General features: G+C 46.7%; 1 protein-coding gene across 6 annotated transcripts in view; it reads right to left on the bottom strand.

Moving 5' to 3' along the window:
- FMNL2 (formin like 2) overlaps positions 1-16,332 on the bottom strand; it is a 184,508-nt gene extending 168,176 nt beyond the window's left edge. For 2 of the 6 annotated variants that reach the window (XM_081928732.1, XM_081928736.1), the window contains exon 1: positions 15,643-16,332. In XM_081928732.1, the coding sequence (XP_081784858.1) occupies positions 15,643-15,759 (117 nt within the window). In that variant the 5' untranslated portion in view covers positions 15,760-16,332. The remainder of the gene's footprint in view (positions 1-15,642) is intronic. The other 4 variants (XM_081928734.1, XM_081928733.1, XM_081928735.1 and 1 more) reach the window with 3 other exon arrangements.
- Positions 16,333-17,559: the final 1,227 nt, after the last annotated feature.

The following is a 17,559-nucleotide window of genomic DNA, read 5'->3' as shown; positions in this document are numbered from 1 at the left end:
GCATTTGCTAAATTTGCAGAATTCATCTCACTCACTTTCCTTTTCTTTTTTATTTGTTCTGAAATAATTTTTGATGAAATACAGAAAAAACCCCAGAAGAGATACAAGAAGTCATTTACTCCAGCTCCTCAAATCCACTCATTTATAAGAACCTCTGGTAGGATTCAGAAAATTGCAAACAATCTCAGGCATTTTCAAATGTGACCTAACCGACTCCAGGTTGGCTATAAGAGCAAAATTTTCTATTGATTTTTCACTTCCCACAGCTTTGGGCTCAATCCTTGGGACTCCAAGATCCAGCTTTGCTTTCAACCCACAGAAGTCAATACCTTCTTGCCCCACAGCAAGTTCTCAGGACTGATGGGGATATGCCATCCTGAGTCTTGTTCCAGCTTTGATGTACTGTCAGACATCTTTGTTTTCCTCCCCTCCCCTCCTAGTCTCTGGAGAAGAAGGCCCATTACATTCACGCTACTGTCTCTACATCCCCCACAGAGGCATTTCCTATTCCAAATGAGGTGGAACATTGCCAGTCAGAAGCCATTTGCCCTACTAAACTGAGTGCCATGGAAACAGCTGCTTTCCCTCCCACCACAAGGTGAGAATAAGGTGGTCCTTTTTTCCTCTTCAGGGCCCAGGAGGCAATTAGCCTAAATTCAGGCCTCCCTACCTTCCTCTCTCAACACCTGTTCTTTATAAATTCTGTTCTGGGTACTTATAATTTCAGATAGCAGTGACCATCCTACAGAAACAATGAGGAAGATAAATAAATTGCCATGTGATATACAAAACAGAAAAATTAAAGTGCCGTTGCAAGAAGAAGAAGAAGAAAAAGAAAAAGGAGTCTATGTCACAGCAATTCCCAAATGGCCTGAAACATCAACAACATCCCACAGCTAATAACTCGTTTTGCTGCTAACATCTGTGCTGTGCAGCTTTCTTAAACAGAAAAACAACACAAATGCCCGGAGACACAAAGATTACTTCAAAACAGTCGCTTACGGATTACTAATCAAGTTGAGCAGAATAAATGCCCACTTATTTTCAGTGGGTGATGCTCACTTGTTCATCAAGTAGGGCAGGAGTAGAAGCATGAGGGAGAAAGTGTCATCTACAGATCTGGAGGGAACATTTCCACTGCACATTATGGTCTGCTTAGCTTTCCAGCAGGCAGAATCCTTAAAGTGCAGACACCCAATTCTTAGCCAATACAATCCGCCATAGGGCACACCCAGTTTTTTGGGGGGGAAATAAAGGGGGGAAAGTTATTTCCACCCCCAGGCGCGGGGCTGGGGCGGGGGAAGCTCGAGCTTCCCCCGACCCCAGCCCCCAAACAGGCAGCTCTCTGCAAGCCGTGGGAGCACTCCCGCTGCTTGTGGAGAGGTCCGCGAAGCCTGGGCGCGCTGAGCTCAGCGCGCGCAGGCTTCAGCATGCAGGCAAGTCTCCGCAAGCCGCGGGAGCCCAGCACTGGGCTCCCGCGGCTTGCGGAGAGGTGTGCGAAGCCTGGAGAGCGTGAGGGGTCGGTGCGCACCTACCCCTCTCACTCTCCAGGCTTCAGCGAAAGCCTGCATTCGCACCATAGGACGCACACACATTTCCCCTTCATTTTTGGAGGGGAAAAAGTGTGTCCTATGGTGCGAAAAATACGGTACGTAATGCACAGCTTACTGTGTAAATAAGAATCACTATTTTTAGTTTTTGTTTTGTACAGCCTTAATTATTTAACTTTAGCTTTGCTTTGTTTTTACCTTAAAATGTCCAACTGTATAATCAGCGACCGTTGCACAGGATCCATTTAGAAAAAGATGTTAAGGGACATGTGGCTAATGAGTATATTTTTACAAAAAATTCAGTTCAACTTTTAACATGTGCAAGGTGGAAAGCCATGTGTATGTTCTGAACCACAAAACATACTGTCCCAAGCACATCCAGCGCCAATGAGGACAAGTGACAGGAAGTTTAATTCTTTATTGGCAGAGCCTCACTAACAACAGCTCCAAAGGTGCAAGAGATACAGACACCACTTCTGATAATTAGCTTCTAGGCATCTACCTCCTTCAGAATTGTGCTCAGACCTGGACAGGTGGAGCAACAATGTGACCACACCCCTTGCAGCCCACTTAGACCCCTTGTCTGAAACGGAGCGTGCAAACAACCAGCAAGTTAGGAAGAGATAACTGTCTTATGCCGTTATCAGACCAGTGGTCCATTTAGCTTAGCATTATCTCTACTGAATGGTATGATGCTAGACCACAGAACATTCCATATTTCCATTCAAGAATGTTGTGCTTGACAGAGGAGACTCAGGAGATCAAGGTTTTCTTCTTGTGCGTTTGACACCCTTCTTTGATCTTGAGCCGAATGCCTACATGTGTGTCCAATACTTCTGCTCCTTCAGTTTCACTGGGCCTACCCTTACTAAAATACTTTAAAAGAGCCCTCCTGAAGCTGCTGTTCTCCAGGTGTTGCTGGACTCAACCAACTAGGCAGCACGGCCAATGGTCAGGGATTATGGGCATTGGGGTTCAACAACGTAAGGTGGACACCAGGCTGTGAAAGGCTACTGTGAAAGGATAATCAAAGTGGTGTGGGCACAGCTGATCAGTTCCAATAATTTTATTAACTATGCACACAAGAGAGTTAATTTGGATGACCTGCCAAGGCTTCTCAGTGCTAGGGGAGGCACAAGCAAAGAGAAAGAACAAGAAAGGATATGTCCCCATTTTTATTGATAAAAATAAATGGGAGGAGAAGATTTCATTTCACACACTCCCCAATGCCATTTTATACTCAGGACACAGGTTAGTTCCTACCACCATCGCATCTCAAAGTACCCAAGATTTAGTTACAAATGTGTTGTCGGTAACGGAACAATTATCCCCAGCACTAGGCAATTCACACTCAAAAGAGAGCCTGTGGGCACTTATTGACCAGCTTCATTGTGTAAATGACCATAAATCCAACCCAAACAGCATTATTAACTTTTAACATCAATTTGTGCTGGCGTTGCAGCCTAAGTGGAGATTCTCCTACAAACTGGAAGCAATTTTCTTGACTGTGCCTCCCCCTTTACCACTTGAAAGCACCTCCACTGGTGTAAAGTTTGCACTGTGCAGTGCTGGCGGAGGGAAGCAGAAAGCCAGTGTCAAGGGAGAAAGTGCAAATAGTTCAGGGATTAGGAATACCTCCTTCAGCATGCTTGGGCAAAAACAACAACAAGGAATGGGGGTGGAGAGAGAGGAAAGACTCATCTACTACAGAGAACTCCATCCTACCTTATATTAGCTGCAAAGGTAGGTCAAAAAATGTCATCGCTAGAACAAGGAGGAGAAAAACTGGAAACATCCTGACAGTAATGAAAAATCAAATGCAATTCAATTTAATCACATGAAATGGTGCACCTTCTGTTTCGGAGCAATCGTGCCTTGATTTGAAGCAAGCACCAATGGACCTCTTCTCAATGTAGAAATGAGAGTGGACAGCAATTCGCCTTATTTGCAGGTCTTTGGGACAAAGGCAGCCTCCATCCCACTGCAGTCAATATGGTCTGGTTGCAATGCATCTCTGTCCCCCAACATCACTTAGCTGCTATGGGCTGGAACCTGGGGCCACCATGCATGCTCTGCTATGGACCTATTAACCTCTACCCAGCTGTTGCAATAACAAGCATAGATCAGCTCCTAACCCTAACTTGCATATAGCTCCCTCTGCAATATATTCTCATCCCCCCCCCCAAAAAAAACCCTTCTTGCAAACAGCGATCATTAAAACATTTGGATGGGTTAGCAAACTGCATACGTAAACCACTTTTTAAAAAGGGTGGTGAAGGGGGAGAAACAGCGATGAACATTTGTGCCTGCAATAATAAGGAAACTCAATCCACCCCAGCAGTTTTTGTTATTGAATGGTAACAGATTGTAGCCACTAGCAGAACTGGAGGAGTGAGAAAATTCTGAAGGAAAAAACAAAAACAAAGATGGTTGAGGCCAAGCCTGATTTTACTACGAAGCGTGCAGCTTCGCCTCCAAATTTCCTTTAATGTCCACTGGATATCAGCTCTTCCAAAAGAAAAAAAAGAAAATTCACCCTCACCCACACAACGCAATTGTAGCCAGAGAAGGAATGGCCTTTTTCAGAGAGGTTACAGCTGAGAAGGGAAAATATAAACTTCCCCACCCTGTGTATTGTGAACCCTTCCAAAAAGAAAGAAAGAAATCAGATACCCCCCACCTCCCTGGGCACCCTTTAGAAGTTCCAGTGGTGTCCAATTTTTTTTCAAAGAGGGCCAGAAGTGAAGGGCCATGGGGGCCAACCAAAGTTGTAGAGCTTTTTTTAGGAGTTTACCCCAGGAAATGCCTGAAAGGAAGTCAGGAAGCACATCTGTATGCTATGCAGTTAGGACAATGTATAGGTTGGCCCTCAGCAGGAAGAGGGATTCCATTGAGAAACCTGAGAATTATGCCATTTATTTTAAAATCAGATATGTTTCTAGTCCTCATGGAAGGAAAGTCTCGGTGGCTGTTTGTTTATTTATTAATCAATTTATATCCTCCTTCTAAAGGAGGACGAAGGATACAGAAACTACTGACTTTGAAGATTCACTAGACTAGCGCTAAACACAACGCACAATATTTTTCTCAACTTCTTGACCTAAAACATAACACACAGAATGGATTCAAACACATACTTCATTTTTTTAAAAAATTAAATGTGCATTTCTTTCGTTATTACCTTTATCTACCACCTTTCTGCCAAGCTGCCCAAGGTAGCTTACAGTTTTAAAGCACCACAATAAATTATAAAACATGCAAAGTCATAAAGTTTAAAAGGTTATGAATTAAATCACATGGCTTCTCAAAGGATGTAGAGCCTTCAAAGTATAGTAAAACAATTTAAGTAGTGTTAAATATTAACAGCGTTGATGCAGAATGGCATATGTTCATTTAAAAAAAGCCAGCTTGTACGTGTTGCTGTTCTTGAAATATAAAATTTATATTTTATACTAATTCAGTACTAAGTCAGGATTTCACATGATTGGGGGGAAGGATGCACAAATAGCTTTCAATGGTTCCAAGTTAAATAAGTGTGTATCAACAAATACAAATTAAAAAATAATTCCAGCGTGTTTTTAATTTCAGTGGGTGACATGAATGGTTACTTATATTTGGAGCAGAGATACTTCAGCAAGTCTGCTCTGAATATCACCTGATGTGTGAAAACTACCTGCAAGCCTTTCCCCAACAGGATACAGTATTTTGTGGGAAATTGCTTTAGCTTCTAAAGTCCTACAATGTAAAGTCAAACTTTACATCAAAATGGAAGGTGCAGAATAATACCTCAATTAAAAATAACTAAATAAAGAACAGGAGGGCTTCCAATTTGATTGGAATCACAGGAGAACGAAAGGTCTGTTTCATTCTTTCCCTTCCGACCACCAGGAACACACATATACCCCCGTTTTAATTCTACCTATTAATGAAATATGTCTTTCCCACGCTTAGGCCCTTGTGGTTCAGCCTGAGCTGCAGTATCTGAATGAAAAAACTGGTCCTCAAAATCAGAAGGCTGTAGTTTTATTCCAAGGTTCTGCCAAAACACATATATTCCAAAAGAAATGATTTTGTGACGTATGGATTAATCTTTCCTAGCATTGGCATCATAAAGTCATCCTTTGCATCGGGGTCTTTTTATTAAAAAAATCTAGCGTATTACTTTCTTCTAGGCTACTGCAAGCTTACTGAAGGCAGAAGCAAATGACACATGCAGCTTGACAGAATGGGTTCATACCTTCATCAGTAAAGTCCCAATAAATTAAGCCAATTATCTGGTATGGAAATATGCTACCAAAATATTCATATATACACAGACACAACATCCTATGTATTTGAACATCATTTTGGTGCTTCATGCATATATTACCAAGTCATTTTACAGCTGTGGTCCACAAGCAAACGCAAAGTTCTGCAGTTTTTATTTCAGGTGCTGTAAAAATCAGAAATAGACCATGTGGTGCCTTCTGGATGTTTGATGATAGAATCATAGAATTGTAAGAGTTGGAAGGATATCTCCTGAGGATCATCTAGCCCTGCAATGCAAGAATATGCAGCTGCCTCATACGGGGTTTGAACCTGCAACCTTGGCATTATCAGCACCACACTCTAACCAAATGAGCTATGCAGGTTGTTGAACTATGGCTCTTATCAAGCATGGCCTATGGGTCAGGGATGATGGAAACTGGAGTCCCAACAATGGGGGCGGGGGGGAAACACCACATTGGTTATCCCTACAAATGTCCATGAGAATTAGGGTAAGAAGCTTATTGGTGCAAGGTGTGCAGTTTAGAGCACTGCCTAGAGAAATTAGGAATGTTTCATTTTCCTAAAATAAATTAGAAAATACTGTTGGAAGCCAAAAGGCTCTGTGTGTGTGTGTGTGTTGTTTGCTTTGGATCTCCTTAGCATGAGGGGCTCACCTCAATGGATGGAACTGATAGGACTTGTGGATTCTGAAGACCATTGCTGGCAAGGCCAGGTCCCATGAGCTAGCAAGGCTTGCAGATAACCAAGAAGCAGAGGTGCTGAGCCAAGCTGGGGTTTGTAGGGCAGGTAGGAGGTCAAGTCCAACAACACTGTTCTTGTAAATCAGGGGTGGGGGACCTGTGACACTCTGGGTGTCACTGCGGTACAACTCCCATCACCCTGACTATTGGCGATCCTGCCTGGGGCTGGTGGGAATGTAAGTCCAACAGATTCCCCACACCCTCATCCTGCTCTAGAGGAAGGACAGTCCAGGAACAGGTCAGGAAACAAACCAGGTGGTACATATGGACTTAAGGGATAGCTCAGTTGGTAGAGCTTGAGGCTTTAAGGGTTGTGGGTTTAAGCCCCACGTTGGGCGAAAGATTCCTGCATGGCAGGGGATTGGACAATATGACCCTTTCAACTCTACAATTCTATGGCCTGTTGTAACAGTGCTCTCCTGCTTCCTGAAGCTACTGTGGCAAGACTATGGAACACCAGCAGATGCAGTTGATGGCTTGCAATTCTGGTAGGTTGGCAATAGCAAGCGGTAGTCCAGCATCAGCACCTGGGACAGCGAACTGTGGGAGCTGGGAAGCAAGCCTTAGTCTTAGGCCAGCCTTTCTCAACCTGTGGGTCCCCAGATGTTGTTGAACTACAACTCCCATCCCCCCTAGCTAGCAAGGCCAGAGCTCAGGGATGGTGGGAGTTGTAGTCCAACAACATCTGGGGACCCACAGGTTTTGAACTGCTGTCTTAGGCACACACACACACCCTCCCAAATTGGGCTTAGGCCACAGATCAAGTTGCCTGGGTTATCACTTCTTTCCTAGCCTGAATCCTACTGAGAATTAAAGCATTCGTGTGGGTAGGTAGATGTTTTGCACCCAGCAGTCCCTCTTCCTAACACACCACATCAGCAACCGCCATGATGGTGTAAACTGTTGGAAATGAGACAATGGAGCAGCCTACAAGCACACAGGGGGCTGCCTTGTGGCTCCCCTGAACATGTTGCCCAGATGGAAAGAGAGCAGAAGATGAAATGGGTAAAAAAATACCCATAGGCCAATATGGGGAGGCTGTGGATCCCATTTTCCTTTTTAACCATCAGCTAACTTGCTTCCTGCTGCTCCTTTCTGAAGCTAAGCACAACATGAGCTTTACCATCCTAGTTGGGGGGTTTGGGGGTTTATTTTGTAAGTGGTGGACGCACACATCATAAACTACAAAATAACAATAAAAACGTGCTGTTCTACATCCTCTTAAACCACACACAGAGTAAATCATTTGCACACAGCTTAAGGGTAAAGGGATGTTTCGTGTTAGAATGACCACAAAAACATGAGCCAATGATCAAATCATGTCAGCGGCAGCTCATCAGGAAGCGATCCCTTCTGCAGCCTCCGCCATGGCAGCTCTGCTTTTGACCATGTGTCCTCCATAAGCATGAAATGCTATCAAAGACTCAGAAAAAAGACCATCCTGCTGGAAGCACTGCGGCTTCACTCTTTCCTCCTTTGGGGAAGGGCTCATGTCTCATTGGAAGGGGGTGATGCTTCGCACTCAAAAAGTCCCATGTTCAATCCCAGACATCTCCAAGTATGGCTGGGAGAGACCCCTGCTTGAAAAAGCCTACAGAGCTGCTACAAGTCAGTGGAGACAGTTCAGAGCAAAATAAACAAATGGTCTGACTCAGTACAATATGGGTACAAGCTTTATCGTTTGGGAACCGAGACATAACTTTCTTTGTGCGCACACACCAGAGAAAGTGAGGGCTAATTCAGACATTCCTTTCCCCCCAAGTCTCAGCTTGAAAACGTAAACAGAGGGTGGAGGATACACAGTACACGAAACCATAGAATGTCCTATGATGCTTGGGGATTCTGGCTGCACATATGATTTAGAATTGCCCGTGTGCAATTTGCAGTATTATGCATGGAAGGGCATGCATCAAGACCTTTGACAGCATGCATGAACTGGGTGTTTCCACACACACACCATAACCATGCCTGCCTCATAGTTTCAACACTCAAGTATGGAAAACTGGAAGTCTAATCGGTCCTTAGTTAAAACATTTTATACTGAAATCAATGTGGCTCGCATGCTTAACAGCGTTCTTCAATGTAGCACTGACTGTGCCTAATGTCTCAGAAAGGAAGGCGAAATTGTGACCCTCCAACCTGTACGGTTAGTGAGCATTACTTAACTTTATGGGTTGCATGTAACACATGCCTAATGCAGAGCCACCACTTTTTGTATATTTATTTCTGACGCACAGGACATGTTGTAATCTATGAGGACAAACCACACTGTTAAGTGTACAGACCTCACCGATTTCAATGAGATAAAGTCTGGCCAAGACTTTGCTCAACCCAGATGCAGACTAAACATATCTCATTGCACATTCCTTAGGTGTATCAGCCCTATTCAGGCATCCAGGATCTCAAAACCTAAAACTTGGGATGAACACATGTGAGATTAAAGTGGTGAGCAGAGAGGAACGAAAGACAGAATCCTGCCCCCAACATCCCAGCATGCAGGGGTGGCTGCTGCCCATTGGGACTGGTAGGCAGGATGGCAGGGAGACCAACAGGAGGTGAAGCCAAAGTCAATGCCAGGCAAAGCCACCCGATACTTCTCCTCCCTGTAGAGTTCTATAAAGGCAACACTGAGTCTTAGGAAGGGGATGCTGGCATGCAGTACCACCCCCTGGATTCGTTGTTAGTCTAGAAGACGGGCAGAGAGGGGCTGATTGAGGGGAGACCAAGGTTAATGGGGCAGTGCCCCATTTGCCCTAACAGACCAGCATGTACAGCCTCCTTTCCTGCACCCAGTTGGGGAGAAGGCGCCTAGATGCCTCCCCATTCTGCTTAAGAATTCTGCATAACCCCCATTCTCTACCTCCAGACCATCTCACTCAACATGCAAGGATCATAAGAGGACCTGACGCAAAAGTGACACTGGGAAGGGGGCTCACATGTATGCCCCTTCCCCACCACACGTCTACATGCATTTGTCCAAATGCATGAACAGGTCTCAGCGATTAATTTCTAAAATGATATGTCAGGTTTTGAGGCTCACGCATGCCTGGAAGGCAAACTCTCCGAAAAAGAAGCTCTCGTTCTAGATGCCTGGAGCTAGCTGAGGACATTTGGTGGTGATGAAATAGCACTCTGCAGATTCTCTTCTTGATATGACTTTCCATGACCTAGGGGCGAAGACATGTTCCGGAGCTAAGCCCCTCGTGAAATCTGGCTGAAATGAAGTCCCACATGCACTCCTTGGTTTAATAGCCACTCTTGAGGATGGCAATACACAGGTGCCCAATATCAAAACATATTAAAAAGAAGTCTTAATATGGCTGAGAGGATAAAATAACCAGATCAAGAGAGCTCATCAAAGTAAAACTAGTGTACAAAAGCTGGCCAAATTAAACATTTGGAATTTGACAATAAAAATAACTCAATAATTTAAAAGAACAAAACAAAAAGAACAGAACAGAACTGGGATAGACCTCAGCTACCAATTTGCGCCCATTTGTCAAATGAAATAAAGATTTTGGAGCAGTTGGCATCTTCCACTGGCTGCTTAGAAATTCTGTAACGATAAAAAGAAGAAAGCAGGATTGTGCTGCTGCTACTTTCTGGCTTCAAACACATCTTAAATGAGCCTGAAACAAAGAGGCATTCTGCAGACGTCATTAACAGGGGAATATGCAGGCAACATCTCTTGGAAAAGAGTGCATTAATGCTCACTCCGAGATACAAATATGGAAAGCGAAAGATCAACGCAAGTTGGATTGGTGAATCTGGGGTAGTACTATCATTGGCTTTCACTTTAGGTCCTCCAGCCTTTCTTGCCAACACAACCAGAGCTTTGACATTTCAATCATAACACGAATGAATTAAGCTGCTGGATGGCTTCATGGTTATTCAACATTCTAAAGCTCACCCACAAAGCTGACATTGTCTAAGGAGAGTTCTGCTGGGAAAATCCAGATCAACCCAACCATTTTAGCAAGGGAATGCACTTCATAATTCATGTTAACAGGCCAACCAACAAGCTGGCAACAGTGGCATTTGACTTTCACATTGAACTTCTGTCCTATCCCCACCACCCCAGTCCCTGTGAATCTATTTCCTTGGGATGCTACACATGTAAATGTTGTTCTGGTTTGTCGATGTCCACATGGAGTTGCACAGGACAAGCAGAAGCCCTCAGATCAAGAGGTGGGCTAGAGTCCTTGTGCTGGGTCAAACCAAAGGCCAGAATCCTGTTCGCACAATGGCCAATCACACAGACTGATTGCACAATGCTTCTATTCAATAACAAGACCTAGCTCTAGATATATGCACCATGTGAAACCAATGTGTCCCAAGACACAAACATGGAGGTCTCTTGCACAGGACAGCAATGCTATGGAATGTGTGCGCATAGATCACTTCCTACTGCCGATCATCACTTGCACAGATTCTGTAGCATCACCTCGCTGGAGATGCCCCAGGTAGAATGAAGAAGGGTTATCTGTTATCAGCAAGGTGGTTGCAAGAGGTGCGGGTTAGAGAAATGAATCTGGGGGAAGGAAGCTGATGAACTGTTTTGATGTATCAGTGCTTCCACAAACAGGCTTATTCGTGTGATGATCTGAGTGAGTCTAATCAGAAATAATCAAAACAGGTATCAGCTTTAATTGGAGAATCCACTGCCCTCCCCCATGAATTTCATCACAGAAAAGACAGTTGTATTGTTTCAGCACCACATTCACTACTGATTTTATGATATTGTGATGAATTTCTGCACTCACCATAAATACTGCATTCTTGGCGACCTCTATGTGTGTGTTTGCACCATGATGTGTGAACAGTATTGTGGAATTTATTCAGCCATAAGTAGCTTCATCTCGTATTGTTCAGAACAAGTGGAGCCCTACCACTAACTCCCTGGAGTTTTCTCTTTGAAAACATCTCTATCTACATTCAACCAAAAGAGGTGCAATTCCAGTGTAGGGGTCAGTTCCCCTTGCACTTAAATCAGCCCCAGATATCCAAAGTCAAACTGCATTTTTTTTTTAAAGTCCTCAGTATTTCCAAAAGTGGAAAATGGATACAGGATACTTCTCCCCACACCCTCCTCCAGTCCTCCTTCTGCTGTGCTACATAGTGCTGGAGGGCTGGGCATTTGGTAACTATATAGCAAGAGGGAGAATGCAGTTCTACAAGCAGGAAAGGGAGAATTGTGCCCTTTTCCCTTTCCTTGCATGGGTGGAGGCAATGTCAGCGACGTAGCGTAGGGGGTGCAGGGGGGCCGGCCGCACCGGGCGCAACATCTGGGGGGCGCGCTTGCCGCCTCCGGAGTTGCCGAAGAGCCTTGGGCGCAGGCTGTAGCAGAGCCCCATGTCTCGCGGAACCGACGAGCTGTGCGCGCGTCCGGGCTGAAGGCATCCGGCAGGCAGCAGCTCTCAGCGCTCGCCGCGTCCCCACGCGTCAGGCAGCCCCTCCTCACAGCCCCGCCACCGCTGCAGCTGCTGGGCCATGTTGCATTTTCCTCGCCTCTCTGCCCTCCTCCTCCTCCGGGCAAGCGGCATCGTTTGGGCGGCAGCGCCAGCGACAACTCGCTTCAGATCACCTGACACGGACCCGCCGCCACCGTGACTACCTTACCGTAAATACCCCAGCCCAGGCAGCAGCAAGAAGAATCTGGCAGCGGCGGGAGGTTACGGGTTAGGGGGCGCAAATTACTTGCCTTGCCCCGGGTGCTGACAACCCACGCTACACCACTGGGCAGTGTGCCTCTGAACACTAGTTGCAGGAGAACACAAGTGTGGAGAGTGCTCTTGCACTCAACTCCTGCTTGTGGGCTTCCCACAGGCGTCTAGATGGCCACTGTGAGAACAGGATACTAGACTAGATTGTCTGTTTGGCCCCACCTGCCTTTAAAGAAGCTACACACCATTTTAAACAGCCACTGCTTCTCCCAAAGAATCCTGTGAAATGTTGTTTAGAAGTTGTCAAAAGACGACTATTCATCTCACAGAGCTACATCTCCCAGAGTTCCCTGGAAAGAGGATCATGAAATCATTCTAAGAACTGTAACTCTCTGGGGAAAATAGGGGTGACCTAACAACTCTCAGTACCCTTAAACTACAGTTCCCAGATTCAGGGGAAGCCATGGCTGTTTAAAGCAGTGTCATAGTGCTTTAAATGGTGTGAATGTGGCCCACAATTGACACTGCGAATTTGCCCAGGTCTTTCCTTAAGACCCTTTCAGTCTAGGCTTAACAACAACAACAACAACAACAACAACAACAACAACAACAACAACAATTTATTATTTGTTCCCCAGCCACTCTGGGTGGCTTCCAACAAAGATTAAAAATACATTAAAATGTCACACATTAAAAGCTTCCCTAAACAGGGCTGCCGTCAGATGTCTTCAGCTCTCAGCAGCATTACGTACCTCCTGAAAGCTCATAGTTTCTATGTCAGCCAGTTGTGATCATTATTATTATTATTAAATTAGCATTTTTTAAATTTCTAATATTTTATTTATACCTAGGGAGTATGAAATAGATCAGTTTTGTTTTTGGGCGGCCCTGTTTCACTTCCTAATGATGAACAAGTGCTCAGTCACCCAAGTTCACTATATTAGAAGGAATAAAGCTATCAGGATGATCCAGATTTACAGAGGCACTATAATCAAGCATGAGGACATTGATGAGGCAGGCAAAAACTACACTGCTGGAGAGATGTGTAAGTGGGAAAGCATTCTAGATCACATATCACAACGACTTTCTTCAGCACTTAGGAATTAATAAGCAAAGCCACCTCTGAATCAAGGCTTAGATGATCTTCTAGTACAGGGTCAGCAACGTGCGGCCCATACGCCAGATCTGGCCCACAAAGACCATTTTACCAGCCCACGAGCCACCCCCGAACCAAGCCACCCACTCTGCAAGTCCCCCGCGCACTGTGCTAAACCGGCACAGCACAGCATGGCACGGGGACTCACCAAGCGGCGCCGGAAATTGCTTCTGCACATGCCCAGGCGTGATTTTGGGGGTCTGGGCATGCGCATAAGCGCTTTCTGGCACCGCTGACATGCACAGACACGATTTCTGGCGTCACGCTGCGCCAGTCCAGCCCACGGACGATCTCCATGGCCGGTAAGCCTTGCCAACCCCTGTTCTAGTACAAGAACAGATAGAGGTGGTAAGAAAGTGTGTGTTTGAAGGGGGAAGCAGGTCAAAGCACCTGACATAACTGAAATGATCTCACCACTGCTTCCCCTGGAAAAAAAATAATTACTTCTCTTGCATGTTTAATTGCCACCTTTTTTTAAAAAAAAGTGTTTTATTACTTAAGGCTCCATCTAGCAGGATGCAATTGCAAAAGTAAGAGTGGTACAAGTACAGACAAAAAGAAAATGTATTCCTGTCTGCTTCCTTTGAGCCACATCATTGCTTCTGGCTGGATGTGAACTCAGATTTCACACACCCAAGTCACTGCTACAGTGGCTGAGTTCCAGCATAAATTATGCCAAAGGTAAAGAAACAAGAATGATGATGATGGTGGTGGTAGCAAAGCACGTGCTTCCTGAACCCTCTGCAAACTTCCACAGCGCTTGAAAGGAGAAATCCTTACTTCTTTAAAATGTGCAAACTTACCCCCAAAGCAATTCAAGAGAACTTTCAGGGTTACTTCAAGACTATGAGCACTTCCTCCTTTAAATCGCTGAATGCACAGTCACTTTTGACTGATAGCTGGACTGCTAAATATTCATGGGCACAGCCTGCAGAATTTTTGTTTTGCAAAGTCAAATCCACAGACAGAAACCAGCACTGAAAAGTTGATTGCCTTGCTTCTGTATGAAATACCAAGCTCTGCTTCAGCACTTAAAGGAAGGGAAATGCTGCTTAGAAACCCTTATACCAAACACAGGTTTAAAATAATAATAATAATGTAAAGGTCAGAATTCTACACGTTTACCTGGCACCATCAATTCATAATTCTGAGGAAAAGATCACCCTCCAGCTCCTTTACAGCGCATAAAGTGGAATTAAAAGTCCCAAAGCCAGTCTGAAGCAAAAGAGTGGAGGGGGGCGCACCCTCTTCATCTCACGGAAAAGGTTTGCAACTTGCTGTGGAAACTCATTAAGACCATTAAGAGAAATAAAAGGCAAAGGACGGGCCAAGACTTAATCGCTCCCAGCGCCCCAAAGCGACCCATTGGCTTAAGTAAAAGTTGCGACCTTGACGCACGTTTCCTCGCGAATCAAATTAGCCGAAATCAATGGGACTTCACTTCCCACCGAAAGTGCATTTTATCAGATCCGGCTGCAAAAGCCCCCCAGCTGCGGGAAACGACATGTTTTCTCCGATTTCACAGCCAAACAAGCAGCCCACCACAGCAACAAAACGTGCGGGTTTTCCCAACTTTGACCGGGAAAGGACGGCCTTTCCCCCTCTCTTCCCCTCTCCAGGTTTCCCGACTCGTTCTCTCCCTCTCCCCAACCTCCCCCTTGCAAACGAGACGGGGACCTTTCTTTAGGAGCAGAAGCAGCAACTGCGAATGGCTGCCTGCTGCACCGCAATAACTTTCGCTCTCTCCGGGATCACACAGTTTGCAAAAGCAGACCGGGGGTCGCATCTTCCCCTTCACCGGGGAAGGAGCAGGAGGGGGAGGCTCGCCGCTTTGAGGAACGGGGAAGGCCGGGCGTGCGAGCCAGCGAAGCCCATTCACTTCTTTCTTTCTCCTCCCTCCTCCTCTTCACGCCCCCTCACTCTCTCCCTCACTCGCCCGGAGAGCCGCTCCGCCTGCCGCCCCTTGCCCCGCTCCCCCTTTCCAAACAATGGATCAGCTGCTCCACAGGCACTTGGGCGCCCACCGCCCAACTCCGAGCGACCCATTTCCCCCCTCGAGGGGGGTGTGCGTGCGTGTGGAGAAGAGAAGCGCAGTTGAGCCATCTCCACACGGGATAGAGGGTTTCCACGCCTTTTTTTGTCCCCTTTTAACGAGGAGGGAGGGGGTGGGTCGAGAAAAGCCCCCTCCTCTACTACCACCATCTCATCTCTTTCTGTCTCCATTAGGGGGGCAGAGAAGAAGAAGGGGCTCCGTCCACACTCACCAGCACGACGGCGAACCTCTCCTCCAGTTCCGCGGGCTCGGGCATGGGCAGCTTGAGCGGCACACTGTGCGCCCTGAAGTCCGTCTGCTGAGAGTCCATGCTCCCCGCATTGCCCATGGCGACGGCGACGGGGCCGGGGGAGCTCCGTCCGCCGCTCTCTCACAGGCAGGCCACGCCAGGCGAGGCTGCTGCCGCCGGCTCTCGGCTCCCACGACGCCGCCGCTCCGTTATTCCTTCCCCGCCCACCCCCAAGGAAAGCGGCGAGCGGACCCCCTCCCCAACCCGCCGCCGCCGCCGCCCCCAACAAAACTGAGGTAAAAATAAAATAAATCAAAGCTACAGCGAGGCGAGCCGCTCGGATCTGTCTGTCTCTCTCTCTCTCTCTCTCTCCCTAGTCTTCTCTCCTCATGCTCTCCTGCTGCCTTCTCCGCCTCCCCGGCGCAATCCTTTTCTCCGAGAGGTGCGAGCCGCCAGCCGGGCTCTCAGCTGCTGCATGTTGCACAGTTTCCACTCCGAGCGGTCCCGCCTGAGGGAAGCAGCATGGCTCCTCCGGCGGAGAGGTCCGCTGCTCCGGGAGCCCCGCCGGCGCCTCTCGACCGCGGCAGCGAGCGCAGCGCCCACAAAGCGCAGGACGGCAGAACAGCAGCAGCAGCAGCCGACGAACGAGCCAGACAGACAGACGAGCGCGCAGCCCAGCACAAAGCCCCCTTTCTGCAGCCGCCTCCTACGGAGCCGATCCCCGCCCCCGGCCCCGGGGAAAGCTGGGAAGCGTAGTCCTCGCAGGTTGTTCCTCATGCGCGGACATGCCCGGCTCGCGGGGCCGGTAAAGAGAACTTCAATGGATGAAAAAAGAAACTTGGGAAATCCTCACGGAGAGGGTGAAGACATTTGTTTTGCATTCACTGAACAAAGGATGCCTAGTGTGACGGTGGGGAAGGATCTCCCATTCACACAGAGCGTGCGCCCCGTCAAAAGAATTCTTTGCAAAGTATGAATTTAACCCATATAATCATTTGCCTGCCATTCAGACATTTAAGTAAATTTTACATTCGTTGAAATGAATGTGCTTCAACCATGGCTACTGATTTCAGTGGGTCTGCTCGGAGTAAAAGTGAGTTGATTGGGATGGCTCCTCACTAGAACATGAGATTCTTAATCTCAGGGTTGTGGGTTTGAGATCCATGTTGGGCAAAAAAAAATTCCTGCATTATAGGGGGTTGGACTAGATGACTCTTGTTGTTCCTTCCAACTCTACAATTCTATAATTCTACAGCCCTATAGTTTAAACCACATGTGTTTATACATTTGCAGTATCACGCAAGTCTGTCTCCTTAAGGAGTCTCAAAGCAGCTCACAATCTCCTTTCCCTTCCTCCCCCACAACAAACACTCTGTGAGGTGAGTGAGGCTGAGAGACTTCAGAGAAGTGTGACTAGCCCAAGGTCACCCAGCAGCTGCATGTGGAGGAACGTGGAAGCAAACCCGGTTCACCAGATTATGAGTCCACCGCTCTTAACCACTACACCATGTTGGCTAGTCTGAATACGGTTGCCATATTTTAAAGATGAGGATACATTTGCCGACTTCTGTGGATTGCTATGACAACTCTACCCATGAGAAAGAGGACGTTTCCCTCCCAATGCTCCCAAGCACTGTGCCAGGTTGTGCTGGGGTCACCAGCATGTGGGGGGGGGTGTTGATTCACACCCCTCAAAATTGTGCACAAGGGGCCATGATCCTACTGCCCCCCCACACTACACCCTTGGGTCTACTTTCCTCTTGAGTTAGAATTTGACCCCTGGTGATGTTATCCTCAGAAGGCCTGCTATTCAAGCACACATACACTCTTGGGCAAGATATAACTCACCAATGAGGCTTTGTTCTTTTGTTCACCTCCTTGTGTTTGACTTTAATGAAA

The sequence above is a fragment of the Podarcis melisellensis genome (assembly GCF_964234715.1).
Source record: "Podarcis melisellensis genome assembly, chromosome: 1".
NCBI classification, from domain to species: Eukaryota; Metazoa; Chordata; class Lepidosauria; order Squamata; family Lacertidae; genus Podarcis; species Podarcis melisellensis.
This window is presented reverse-complemented; position numbering and strand designations above follow the sequence as displayed.